Below are 14046 nucleotides of genomic sequence, written 5' to 3' on the forward strand. Positions count from 1 at the left end.
ATGCTTCTTGATTGTAAAACGACAGCAAAGAAAGATAAAAGATTTTTAGTATTTATTTCCTCATTCTCTTTTGGTAGAATTTAGTAGTTTTTAACCTCCACTAGCAGTAGATTCGTTAAATGAAATCTGGTCACACTGATTGAAGTGTAAATGTCTTTTACAATAATTCGTTACATTTTGAATTGTGGGTACTTTTCAGTTTTCGTCAATCAGTAACTCACACGGATTACGAAATACGGAACTACGGATTCTTGAACGCTCGTGCAACGATCTATATAGCATCGGTTAATTGTTACATTAAAGATATAAAAATGAATATTTCTTCCGAAATACAGGCTGAGACTATTTCTATAGTATATCAGTACATAGAAACGATTAAAAAATCATTAGCTGAGAAATTTGCAACCATAACTAAAGCGGTAAGTACCTACGTTATTTGGTATAACCACGTGTTTGCCGCTAATGGTCACCACACGTGTTAATATAGGTTTTAATATTTAAATGTAATCCTATTATTAATCTTTGACGCAGTCGCCATTCACCATAGATCAAGTAAAAAAAGGTAGATAACGCACCTAGAACAGAAAACTGAAGCCACTTTTTTAAAGATGTGTGAGTGAAGTGTTGACACCTTTTAAAAAAAGTCCCTAAAATGTTTATTAAACAATTAATTTAATATAGGTAAAATGGGTATGTGAAAATAAAAACCTATTTATAGTTTTAAATAAATTTACTAAAAATAAAACAAAAAATCGGTAGAATAATAAAAAAATATATTCGTAAGATAATCGTATGAATGGACACTTCCTATCCCCTCGGTTTAACTCTTTTCAGTTTGCAGTCGGTTTTTTTTTTAACTATTTTTCTTAAACCTAGAATCCTTTATGTTGTATAAGTTTTTAAAATTTTTGTCGCTTAGAACTCAGAGTCATCGTCATTGTTTGCATTTTACTAATATGATGTAGTCTTATGTTCAAATATTTTTCAATCACTATTCGTATTAAATTGACTTTATGCGCATGGCCAGCATAATCGTGGTCATTTTCTCAGTCTTACAGCCGCTACCCATTCACCTCTTATTAAAATATTCGTTGGAAACCTAAAACCATGAAATTTGATAGTAAAATATGGGTACCTTGTTTACTCAAAAATTGTAAAAAGTTAAAACATAAAACAAACGAGTTAATAATTCATAAATATATTTTGATTTTTTTATTTTCAATTTATGTAACATAAAATAACACGAGAAAAAAAAACAATAACTATGTCTACTTTTTACTTAATTATTTTTCTGATTGCGTACAATTTACTTACCCACATTTTGGGGTTTTGAAAAAAAGAACCTCTGACAACACTCCCGTAGTACGTCATTTCGTGACATTGAAATTATAAGTTCCGAATAACCTCAATATTATTTTGGAATAACAATAAATTTAAAGTTTTATATGTACTTACGTGTGAAACGATATTCCTTCAGATTTTTTGTTTACATTGGTATTGTTTTTGCACCATTTAATCACACAAGACGGCATTTTATAAGCAAAGTTACTGTATGAAGCCTCGTGACATACTAACGAAAATGAGCGTAGTTTGATGCATATGTGTGCGTGAGGGCGTGTATTTACTTGAAGGAGCCGAGTTTTGTGGCTTCACTAACAACAAAGGCCGCGCATTATCTACTTTTTTTTACTATATCTATGCCATTCACATAAAAATAATTCAAATACAGTATTTTTATAGGGCCTAAAATGAGGTTTTATCATTAAAAAATAAAATTACAAGGATTAATACGCGCTATGAAAATTAATATTGATATATTTTTCTTTTTTAAAAATAAGTTAATAATATTAATCTGTTTTAAGATAAAATAAATAGTAGCAATGGATAATAAATCCTCAGTAGCTCAGTACAAGGCCTCAAGCTAATATGGCGACTTCCTCATGTCGTATATTTTACATGCTGATTTTCTATATATCGAGATATTCCAGCTTAAAAATGTGTTCTTTAAACTATAAATTTATTTTATTAATTCAATATAATGCTTTAAACGATTCAACGTACCCTCAAATAGACTCATTATTTTCATTTATTTAACAGTAATTAAGAAATAAAATCATTAGATAATAATTATAATCGGTAAACAATTTATTTAAGAGCTTTTATTTACGAACAGTGCAGTAATAATGTCAGTATTATGTTCTAAAAAATTACAACTTAAATTTTGAAATAGTTAAGTATATAGCTATTTCATAATTTTTATAAGATTTTGTCGAAATTGTGTAATACTTGTGGCACATTGATAAGACCAAACTCGCTCCCGATTCGTCGCGGAAGGCGCGGTCGGCGACGCAGGACCTACCTGGCCAAGCTGCCGCATTGCATTGATGTATCGTCCATATTGCACGGTCCTGAGAATAGAGTTGCACTTTGTGAACATCTTACTTCAGCCTAAAGCAGTCTACTGCTTGACTTAGACCTGCACAAATTCGCGCCGAAAATGGCGTGAGCTCATGTGTTTTGCCCATAGTCACCACGCTAGGCAGGCAGGTTGGTGACTGCTGGGCAGGCTTTGCAGGGCTGGCTTTTTGGCAGCCTTTCTGGAGTTGCCAATCGCGACGGGCCTTTAGGAAAACCGCCAGCGGGATCGCGAAAGTGCACTGCGCACTGCGATTCCGCCTAGGCGTGTCGAATTAACACCCCAAGGGTTTTGGTCCGTGGCACATTGATATGAAATGTTCTGTGTTATAATTCTATGGAACTTAAACAGACAGAATTGAATTTATTTTTTTAGTAAATAAATTCATTCTGTGTCGGGTGTTTGTGCAGTCCTTGTGGGTCTCCCCACAGTGCCCCGGAGAGCATGTTAAGCCGTCGGTCCTGGTTGTTATCATGTACACCTGATAGCGATCATTAATCATAGTAGGAAATATATCTGCCAACCTGCATTGGAGCCGCGTTGTGGATTAAGCTCTGATCCTTCTATTACATGGTAAAAGAGGCCTATGCCCAGTAGTGGGACATTACAAGCTGAAGCGTATTACTTACTAATATAGCAAAGTGTTTTTAATTTTTTTTTTTTTTTTTAATTATACAAATCGGTAGCCTAACTATTATCTATAAAATCAATTGATCAAAGCACACATAATTTTAGTTACTAAAATGACGATTCAAAAATGCTCTTAAAGCCTTGAGGGAAGTAATTTTTAATTATATATGGGATATTATTGGCTGAAGAGATGAAATTCATTCTACAAAGATATAGTGTGGGCTGTAATAGTTATTTATGCAACTATTGTATATTAAGGGGTAATAAAGCACGAATGTGGGTTTATCATATTAATGTGATAATAGTGATAATAATGTTTTAATACCTAATTATCAATAGTTGCATACAAGACTATTCTACACCCTTATATGAATCCACTATAAAAGATTCTGAAACAGCTTACTGCTAACATTAAAACAGCCAGTCCTAGTAACCTAATATCATCCAAACGGATGATATGGATGGATGATACAATATTGCACTTAATTTCATAATAACACTTTTTGTTGATACTTTCTGCGCAAAGGATTTACTTAATAGATAATCAGACAGCCACATTCTTACTGCTCGATGAATGGTATCTGTATGTATTTAAAAAAAAAGTGTCCTTATGAAATTCAGAACATACTACATTATATTATCTGTTTGGATGATATTATGTGATACTAGGACATTGGCTGTTTTAATGTTGGCAAAAAGCTAACTGACAAAACATTATGATACTGAGGAGATAAATATTTGAGAGGTATGCAACTGCATTTCTATTTGTCTTTTTACATGTTCAGCAGTATTTGAGGTTCTGGTTTGTTTTTCTACTAATTTACAACTAAGTGTTATTTTTTTTTTACATATAAATAGTACTGCACCATTTCATCTATATAATTTATTGTTCAACTTCAGTAATAGCTCATAAACTGTACAATTACAGAGTCCACTATTAAACTGTACTTTGTTTTTGTTGCACTACTTATCACATCAATCAAATTTAAATCAAAAGGACCTGGGTGACCGAGCTTAGCTCGGTATTTTTAGTAAATCGTGTTTTTTGAAAATCATATTTAAATACGAATTACATATTGATAAAATATGAATAATATTTTTCGATTTTATTTTTTTTAGAAAAAAAAAAGAAAAAAAAAACTATAATCGATCTGGAAATTTGAGGATTCGAACCATGATCTTTTCGGCCGAGCGCGATCGGCCGATTTCCCCTGAGTTATTACAACTTTATTGACAGATGCGAAATTTACCTTCTTATTCTAACAATATTGTAGCCATTTTTTCATTGCCTTAAAACAGGGATAAAACGACATTTTCTAAAAATGAATCCTAGCTAGGTTTATTTATCTCCCCCGTAATCCCCTGCATACTAAATTTCATGAAAATCGTTGGAGCCGTTTCCGAGATTCAGATTATATAGATATATATATATACAAGAATAATACCTGAATATAAATATTAATAGTATAAGATAAATTTACAAACAACAATTTACTCGTGCACTTGTTTTTGTCACATGTGTAGTGTTTCTTTACTAATGTTAGAAAGACCGTATAGATCTATTATTAATTTTTCAGGTAACTCAATTTCAGTGTTATTATTTGAACATTCTTAAATATAAAACATTTTATCTGTTACAGAAACCCAGAAACAACAATTTACCCACATTACTAGTACACAAACCAGTTGCAAACAAGCAAGGAGACAGGTAATGTGACTATTACAGATGTGGTTATTACAAAAGTTCATAATAATTAAATATAATCTGGCATCTCGAATGAACTGGGATTATTCCATTGTATTTTTCTTTAACAATATAAGTTGAGGAGCGTTGTGTAATTTATTGTAAGTCAGTTTTTAATGGTCGTTTGTGATAAAATAATGAACAATTATTCCTTGTTTTTTTTTTATATTATTATTTATTTATTTTTTTATTTTGTATATCTCAGTGAAAAATCTGCACTAAACACTTCAAATGCCCAATTCATAACAAAGAAACAGGAATCTTCAGATTCAGAAGATGAAAAACCAACTGTTACGTATCATAATCTATAACTATAATAGCTATCTTCTTAGTAGTTTCATAGTAGTAGATCGTTTCGTAGTAGTAGATCGTTTCATAGTAGATTGTTAAGTAGAAGATCCGTTTCCATGCATTTGGAAACCTGTACTAATGGCTGTAAAGTTTTTTTTGTATCTATTTCTACCGACTTTAATTTAATTTAATTTTTTCATGTTGGATTCGCAGTAATACTATGTTATAAATTACAAATTGTTTATAAAAGTTAAATTTCTCATGTAATTGAATTTATTGTTATTCTTAATGAGAGTAAGGTTTCTATAACCATATTACTAATGATGCAAAATAAATTTTGAATCAAAATGATAATATTATCTTATTTCGTCACTACCTCTGAATTTTTATTATATTTTAGCACAGTTAAGTTGTTTGGAAAAAAAAAATGAATTAAAGCTTATTTTTCAGGTAAATTCAACTACAAGTACTATCAAGAATTACAAAAAAGAATCTTCTAAACCTCTGAAACCTGCTCCTAAGAAACAAGAATCATCTTCGGATGACAGCGATGATAGTGATAATGAGAAAACTAAATTAAATCCATCTAAATCTACTCTAGCTAAGAATAGGCAAACAAAGGATACTCCTGCTAAACTTGCTCAGGTAAAGAAACAAAAATATTCTTCGGATAGTGACTATAGTGATGAAGAACCCAAAAAAGTTCAAAAACCAGTACAGATACAGTCAAATACATCTGTTAAAGCAACCCCTAAAGTACAAAATGAAGAGTCTTCAGATGAGAGTGATGATTCTAATGATAATACTACTAAAAAGGCTCCTCAGAAACCAGCCTCAAAACCCGTGTTCACACCATCAAAGATTGGTGCTAAGACTGCTCCAGCTAAAAAACCTGAATCGTCATCAGAAGAGGATAGTAGTGATGAAGATGATAAGCCTCAGCCAGTTGCTAGTAAAGCGCAAGCAGTTGCTGCCAAATCTGTTAATAATGTAACCAAGAAAGCTGAATTATCATCAGATGATAGTAATGACAGCAGTGTTGAAAAAAGTAAGGCAACGCCAAAAAGACCAACTAAGCAGACAAAACGTCCAGTGAAACCTGCTGTGTCAAAGGAAGAGTCATCATCAGACGGAGATAGTTATGATGAAGCCCCAAAACAGAACAAAACTGTGCAAAAACCTCAACAAAATCTTGCAAAAGCAGCCAGAAAACTTTTACTTAGAATGCAGTCTTCATCTGATGACAGTGATGACAGCAGTGAGGATAAAAAACCTGAAAAAATTCCAGCTAGAAAAGAAAAGAAATCCTCTTCTGTAGATAGCGATGACAGCAGTGAGGATGGAAAACCCAAGACCAATAAAACTGTAATCAAAACTGTGCCAGCTATAGTTGTGTCCAAGAAATTATCATCTGATAGTTATGATAGCAGTGAGGTTGAAAAGCCTAAGAAACCTCAACCGTCTCAACCTCAGTTACCTGATGATACTAGCGATGATGAGTCTAAGCAAAAAACTACAGATTCAGATGATGATAGTGACGACAGTGATTATGAACCTCCATCTAAATTACAAAAGAGGAAAGCAAAACAGGTACATCTTCTATTATTATCATACTTTATTAACCGACTTCCAAAAAAGGACGAAGTTCTCAATTCGACTGTATTTTTTTTAATGTGTGTTACTTCAGAACTTTTGACTGGGTAGAGCGATTTCGACAAATTTTCTTTTAATCGAAAGGTGTTGTGTGTCATTTGGTCCCATTTAAATTTATTTGAGATCTAACAATAACTTTTCGAGTTATACTTGACGCTTTTTTCGTCGATCTACGTTGTATTATACCGCATAACTTTCTACTGGATGTACCGATTTTAATAATTCTTTTTTTGTTGGAAAGGGGATATCTCTAGTTTGGTAACATGATAAGGAAACTAGGATCTGATGATAGAATCCTAGAGAAATCGAGGGAAACTCTCGAAAATCCGCAATAACTTTTTACTGGGTGTACTGATTTTGATAATTCTTTTTTTGTTGGAAAGAAGGTATCCCTAGTTTAGTACCACGATAAGGAAACCAGGATCTGATGATGGGATCCCAGAGAAATCGAGGGAAACTCTTAAAAATCCGCAATAACTTTTTACTGGGTGTTCCGATTTTAATAATTTTTAATTTAATCAAAAGCTGATGTTTATCATGTGGTCACATATAAATTTTATCGCGATCTGATAACTACTTTTTGAGTAATCTTTGAAAACGCGCAGTTACTTGACTATTTTTTCGTCGATCTACGTTTTATTCCTCGTCGATGTAATTTACATCAACAATATAATTTCGTGAGAAAATGACATGTGTCCTTTAGTTACGTTTCCAAGCTTAAATGTTGTAACTGATTGTATTGAATTTGATATATATATATATATCAAATTCATTATAAGAAGATAATTATATTAGATAGAATTTAAAAATTTAGTAACCTACTATGACCGATCAAACAAACCAACGTACCTAGTTCGTAGTAGTTCGTTGTGTCACCGCGCGTCATAACAGGTCAGTGAACCTATAGTCAGACATGTTGTAGTATAATTTTATTATATTTTTCTTATTTAGTTTGTTTGAAAAAATCATTTTTTTTATTTTGACGTTAGAACTTTTTTGATGGTTTTGAAATACTCCTATAAACTAGTATTACCTGTGTTATCAATTTTTGTTGTATTGTCATCCCCACTCTGTATATATATATGTATATATATATATATATATATACAGAGTATAACTTGTGGAGGCCTATGTCCAGCAGTGGACTGCGATAGGCTGAAGTGATGATGATACCAATAAAATGTTACTTATAATATTTTAATGGCTTATCCTTGCGTATGTTGTAGTAATTATTGTAAACAATGTGAAACTAAAACTGCCACAGACAGATACGCAACCTTCCTTTTGCATAGGGAATAAAAATCGATATAATCAACTTTTCAAAATTAACAAAAATAGTAATTATCATTCAAATACTCTAAAACATCAGAACAGATTGTTGTAGGTGAATGAAAAGTGATAAATCTTGTTTCCAGAGGGTACACACAAATCGTCTTAAGATACTCCAAGCGCGACGCCGTTCGAGACCCCCTCCGCAGCAGGGCAAGTGTCCTGTCTGCAAGGCTTCTCTACCAGAGTCCAGACTTCATAGGCATCTGTTATGGTGTCTGATGCGAGCTGACCCTGAAACGGACGAGGATATAACGGACACCAGTTCTGAGGAAAGCAGTATTGATGTTGCGGTAATTAAACAATTTATAAATGTAAGTCTTTTTGAAGTAAAACTTCTTTACGCACGCTTTACGCGCTTTTTGTTTTTGGCACGATCGCAAGCGGTTACCGCTGACGCCTGCAACACCAGGGGCGTCAAGCGCATTTCCGACCTTACCGTCGACTCTTCCGAGGAGCTCTCGCCTTCCTCACCACAGGAACACAACGCTACTTGAGAGCAGTGTTCTTTAGTTGTGATATTTTTAACCGACTTCCAAAAAAGGAGGAGGTTCTCAATTCGACTGTATTTTTTTTTTTTTTTTTATGTATGTTACATCAGAACTTTTGCCCGTGTGGACCGATTTCGACAAATTTTGTTTTAATCGAAAGGTTTTGTGTGTCAATTGGTCCCATTTAAATTTATTTGCGATCTAACAACTACTTTTCGAGTTATATCTAATAATGCGTTTTTACTTGACGCTTTTTTCGTCGACCTACGTTGTATTATACCGCATAACTTTCTACTGGATGTACCGATTTTGATAATTCTATTTTTGTTGGAAAGAGGATATCCCTAGTTTGGTACCATGATAACGAAACTAGGATCTGATGATGGGATCCCAGAGAAATCGAGGGAAACTCTCGAAAATCCGCAATAACTTTCTACTGGATGTACCGATTTTGATAATTCTTTTTTTGTTGGAAAGGGGATATCTGTAGTTTGATACCATGATAAGGAAACCAGGATCTGATGATGGGATCCCAGAGAAATCGAGGGAAACTCTTGAAAATCCGCTATAACTTTTTACTGGGTGTACCGATTTTAATAATTTTTAATTTAATCGAAAGCTGATGTTTGTCATGTGGTCACATATAAATTTTATTGAGATCTGATAACTACTTTTTGAGTAATCTTTGATAACGCGTACTTACTTGACTATTTTGTCGTCGATCTACGTTGTATTACTCGTCGATGTAATTGAAGTCGGTTTTTTTTCGTTTGCGAGCAAACACAATTATGTAAGGTTAAGGTACATTCCCAGACGGCCGATCTCAGATTTTGTGCAGGATATATGAAGCTATGCCCGCTTCAACTTCAGAAAAAAAAAAGAATTTCAATTTTATTTACATAGGAGGGTTTTTTATGATGACGTCCTTTTTCGAGGAACAGCTACAAAGGCGGTCGACATGGCAGAGCCCTGATAATGTGACGAGGAACGAGATGGATATAATGTTAAATCATCTTTTTTAACCGACTTCCCAAAAAGGAGGAAGTTCTCAATTCGACTGTATTTTTTTTAACCGATTTCCAAAAAAGGAGGAGGTTCTCAATTCGACTGTATATATATATATATTTTTTTTTATGTATGTTACATCAGAACTTTTGACCGGGTAGACCGATTTTGACAAATTTTGTTTTAATCGAAAGGTGGTGTGTGCCAATTGGTCCCATTTAAATTTATTTGAGATCTAACAACTACTTTTCGAGCTATATCTAATAATGCGTTTTTACTTGACGCTTTTTTCATCGACCTACGTTGTATTATACCGCATAACTTTCTACTGGATGTACCGATTTTGATTCTTTTTTTTGTTGGAAAGGAGATATCCCTAGTTTGGTATCATGATAAGGAAACCAGGATCTGATGATGGGATCCCAGAAAAATCGAGGGAACTTCTTGAAAATCCGCAATAACTTTTTACTGGGTGTACCGATTTTAGTAATTTTTAATTTAATCGAAAGCTGATGTTTGTCATGTGGTCACATATAAATTTTATTGAGATCTGATAACTACTTTTTGAGTAATCTTTGATAACGCGTAGTTACTTGACTATTTTTTCGTCGATCTACGTTGTACTACTCGTCGATGTAATTGAAGTCGGTTTTTTTTTCGTTTGCGAGCAAACACAATTATTTATAAAATTAAACAACACCTACACCATCAATATATCATCTCCTTTGCCCTAAGGTTGCCTGGAAGAGATTGCTCTTAAGCAATAAGGCCGCCTTTTGTACATTTTTTTTCTACAAATTATTGCTAATGTTGCTTGCTTATTTTGTTTGTTTGGTGTACAATAAAGTGTAAAATAATAAATATAAATACCGAGCTAAGCTCGGTCACCCAGGTACTAATATTTATATATATATATATATATATATATATATATATATATTTCTTGTGTGCGTGTGTATGTCACTGAACTCCTCCGTAAGTACCTGCCGACCGCTGGGCTGTCCGATTGGCTGGACCGATTTTGATGAAATTTTTTGTGTTAGTTCAAGGGGATTCGAGGATGCTTTAGATTCACAATTTGGTCCTCTGGAAAATGTTTATTTAACTAATTTTTCATTTATAAGTAGTTGTTGATTTTGGAATGTTTTACATTGGATCCGGTAGACTGCACTACCTCGCAGCGTTAAATTTTAAATATTATTCTATTTTAATTTCAGTTTGGCCCGGCAGTTGGTGCTGCGATCAAATTGAGAAAAATATTTGAAATTTTGTGTTATGGCAAAACAACGTTTGCGGGGTCAGCTAGTTTTATATGTAGGCTTTCGACTAATTGGAAGGTCCTTTTCTATATTTGCAGGGCGCGGGCGTAGGTTATACTCGCACTCTTTACAATATTATGTAGGTAGTACTTAAAAAGATTATAACAAAATTGTAACGTAAACCGAACACGTGTATGCGTACACGCTCTTCGGAGATCCGATCGAGTCTATAGTGTGGCAGAGGGAGTAACTCAGAGCAGTGCCTAGGACTTGCGACCTAGGTGTAGGTTTAAGGAGATCCCCTTTGAGATGCGCATCAACGCTCACCTTCACTGCTCGAGTTATACGCCTCGCCTAGCCAAATTAATCGTAATAGATAACAATTAATTCGTTTGCACAAATTAATTATTGAACGACTCTAGGTTAAGCTACTAGCGAGATACAACAAGTGTATCGTGCCAAGCCAAAGCAAGGACTGCCTTAGCGGCGGTTGCACCGTTCGTTTCGTACACGTCAGAATAACTCGAGTAATATAATAAATGAGGGTAGATGACTATCGAACGATGTGCTAGGTGGCGCGATCGTTGCATCTGTTGTTTAATAATTCCTTTCTAATTGCGTACGACAGCGCTAATGCCGACATATATAAATAAATATATTTTTATTTTACAGTAGGCTTTTAAGTATGTGACGATGAAAAGAAAAAGAATAATGAAGCGTAAACATCAAATAGAAACTTAAAAAAAATTATATTAAATTTCAAATAATTTTTTCAGGTATGCTGGTTACAATCACTGCGTTTTAAGAAAATATGTCCGCAATGCAGAGCTATCAGCTTCCCAGACCATTGTGAAGAATACACATGTGAAACATAGCACTTATAGATCAATGTATGACTCTTATGTTTGTTTTATATGTTATTTGTATATTATACAGATTGTGTACAAGCGAAAATGATTAAATTAAACCACATACACTACGTACTGTTTGTAAGAAATAAAACGTTTTATGGTTAATAATTGTTAACTAGTTTTAAAAAAATACTGATTAAATAATTGTTACCTAGTTTAAAAAAAATACTGATTAAATAAAAGTTTTATCAACGATTGATAATTTGAATACGTACTGTTTGTAAGAAATAAAACGTGTTATGGTAAATAATTGTTAACTAGTTTAAAAAAATTACTGATTAAATAAAAGTTTTATAAACGATTGATAATTTGAATACGTACTGTTTGTAAGAAATAAAACGTGTTATGGTAAATAATTGTTAACTAGTTTAAAAAAAATACTGATTAAATAAAAGTTTTATTAACGGTTGATAATTTGAATATGTACTGTTTGTAAGAAATAAAACGTTTTATGGTAAATAATTGTTAACTAGTTACAAAAAAAAAAAAAAACTAAAAAAAAGTATTTTATAAATGATTGATAATTTGAATAAGATATAAAAATGTGTATTGAAATGTGTGTAATGTGTACTACTACTATATATATACATTTATTATAGTTAGTATTATTCATTGTGGAGTGGTAAGTCTTCATTTTTGTTTGTGTTACTGAAAATTAATAAGGCATTTGGTACTTGGCACAATAATATATCAGTTTCCTCTTGTTACATTTTGTTTCACACCCGTCGATTGCCAAAATTTTTTTTTAAATTTGTTTAACTAGTGTACATAAACCTACTCTTCTTATGTATACACCATACAGTGCCTATTGGATAGGTGGCTGAGTACCGCGCATGCGACATCCTTTCTTCGCAGGTATACCCCCGCCTTTGCGTTGTTATCACAATGTATGATGTTGGAGCTAGGGTAATGCTCTTGGATCAGAACGACGTCCAGCCCCATTTCCTCGGCGACTAGGGGCAACTCAGTGGTGGCCGTTCTAGCTCCCGCCAGGTTTATCTGTCCGACGGTGATGTGTGGTTGCGCCATCAGTATTCAGTGCGCTCTACCATTCTCCTTTCTGCGTGTCGACGGGCTGGACATTCTGCACTTGCTGTCTTGTGACTGGTGGCCTCCTTGGTGTGGCCGAACTTGACACATGTGGCGCACTTCGACGTTTGGGCTTTGCACTCTTCTACCTTGTGTCCCGCCTCGCCGCATTTGCCACACGTCGGGGCTTCCGCCTTACAGGATACCTCGCCATGGCCGTAGAGCTGGCACCGTCGGCAACAGATTGCTGTGGTGAAATCCTCCACAGTAATGACTTCCCACCCTATATAAACTTTGCCTTTGTCTAGCAACAACCTTCTTAGTTTTGGGTCGCACGCCATGACCACGGTGGTTCTCTCGCCTCCGAATCTGTTTTTAAAGAAGGCCAACTTGCAGCTAGCCATCATCTTTGTAAAGGTCCATGACTGGTCGTCCTTAAAATTCTGCTCATGGAGAGCCTTCATGATGCCCTCGAAGTCACTCGCCTTGCCCTCCAAATTTTTGAGAGCCACCAATGGCTGTCGCTTTTTTGGCTCCGATGCCCTAAGTGTGGGTGGGATAGCCGATTTCAGCCTCTCTAGGTCCTCCCGGGTTCTCGTCTGAATGAGGACCCCGGCTCCAGCAAGCCTTCTGACTTTGTCCACTTTGATGTTGAGAGCGGCGGGAGCTACGGAGGTCTTCAATATGGTCTTCGTTTGCTCAGCTGTTTTCATTACGTCTTTATCGGTGGGGTACACCGCGACCACCGGTCCCGATTGCTGCTTCAACTTCTCGGCATAGGATGGCTGCCTCCTAGCTGATGCGGCACTGGCGGCTGCAGCATGACCAGCCTTCGATTCGGCGCTTGCTGATCTGGCCTTCTCCTCCTCCAGGCATGACTCCAGAGCGACTGCTCGAGCTTTCGCGATGTCAATAGCTTTTTCTCCCTCCGATATGGCTATGGCCATATGCGCTACGACTTCCATAATTTTTGCCAGATTCTGTGTCACGCTAGCGCTGTCTGCTTTGTTAAGCCTTGCGATCGGAGACTTGATAATGTCCCCGATATGCTTCGCAGCGCTGCTAGCTAGCGCCAGCAGTTCACGCGGCGTGCTGTGGGCCATGCTGCTGTCGGGGGCGTCACGCCTTCCGTCCTCGTCGTCTGTAGAACACGGTGTGCGGAAATCCGCAGTCCCCGGCGTCCCCGGGTCCACAGCGCTGACGTCCACTTCACCAGGAAGAGTGAGAGTCGTTTTAATTGCCGAACACTGCTTCCCCTGTCGTCTTCGCAGCTTCTTCTGCGCCCCCA

At 35.3% G+C, this 14046-nt stretch overlaps 1 protein-coding gene and 1 long non-coding RNA gene across 2 annotated transcripts; one reads left to right on the forward strand and one right to left on the reverse strand.

Annotated features, from left to right (window-relative positions):
* Positions 1 to 2121: 2121 nt before the first annotated feature.
* LOC123666291 lies at positions 2122 to 4038 on the reverse strand. The gene is made up of 2 exons (XR_006745205.1): positions 3913 to 4038; positions 2122 to 2408 (listed from the first exon to the last, which is right to left on the reverse strand). It is a non-coding gene; the product is annotated as an uncharacterized LOC123666291 (long non-coding RNA).
* A 1181-nt stretch (positions 4039 to 5219) lies between these two features.
* Positions 5220 to 11693, forward strand: LOC123666021 (nucleolar protein dao-5-like). Its single transcript, XM_045600233.1, has 4 exons — positions 5220 to 5225; positions 5532 to 6671; positions 8150 to 8356; positions 11595 to 11693. The coding sequence occupies exons 1-4, from the start codon at positions 5220 to 5222 to the stop codon at positions 11691 to 11693; spliced, it is 1452 nt and encodes a 483-aa protein (XP_045456189.1).
* Positions 11694 to 14046: the final 2353 nt, after the last annotated feature.

Source organism: Melitaea cinxia, chromosome 25 (assembly GCF_905220565.1).
Source record: "Melitaea cinxia chromosome 25, ilMelCinx1.1, whole genome shotgun sequence".
Lineage (NCBI taxonomy): Eukaryota > Metazoa > Arthropoda > Insecta > Lepidoptera > Nymphalidae > Melitaea > Melitaea cinxia.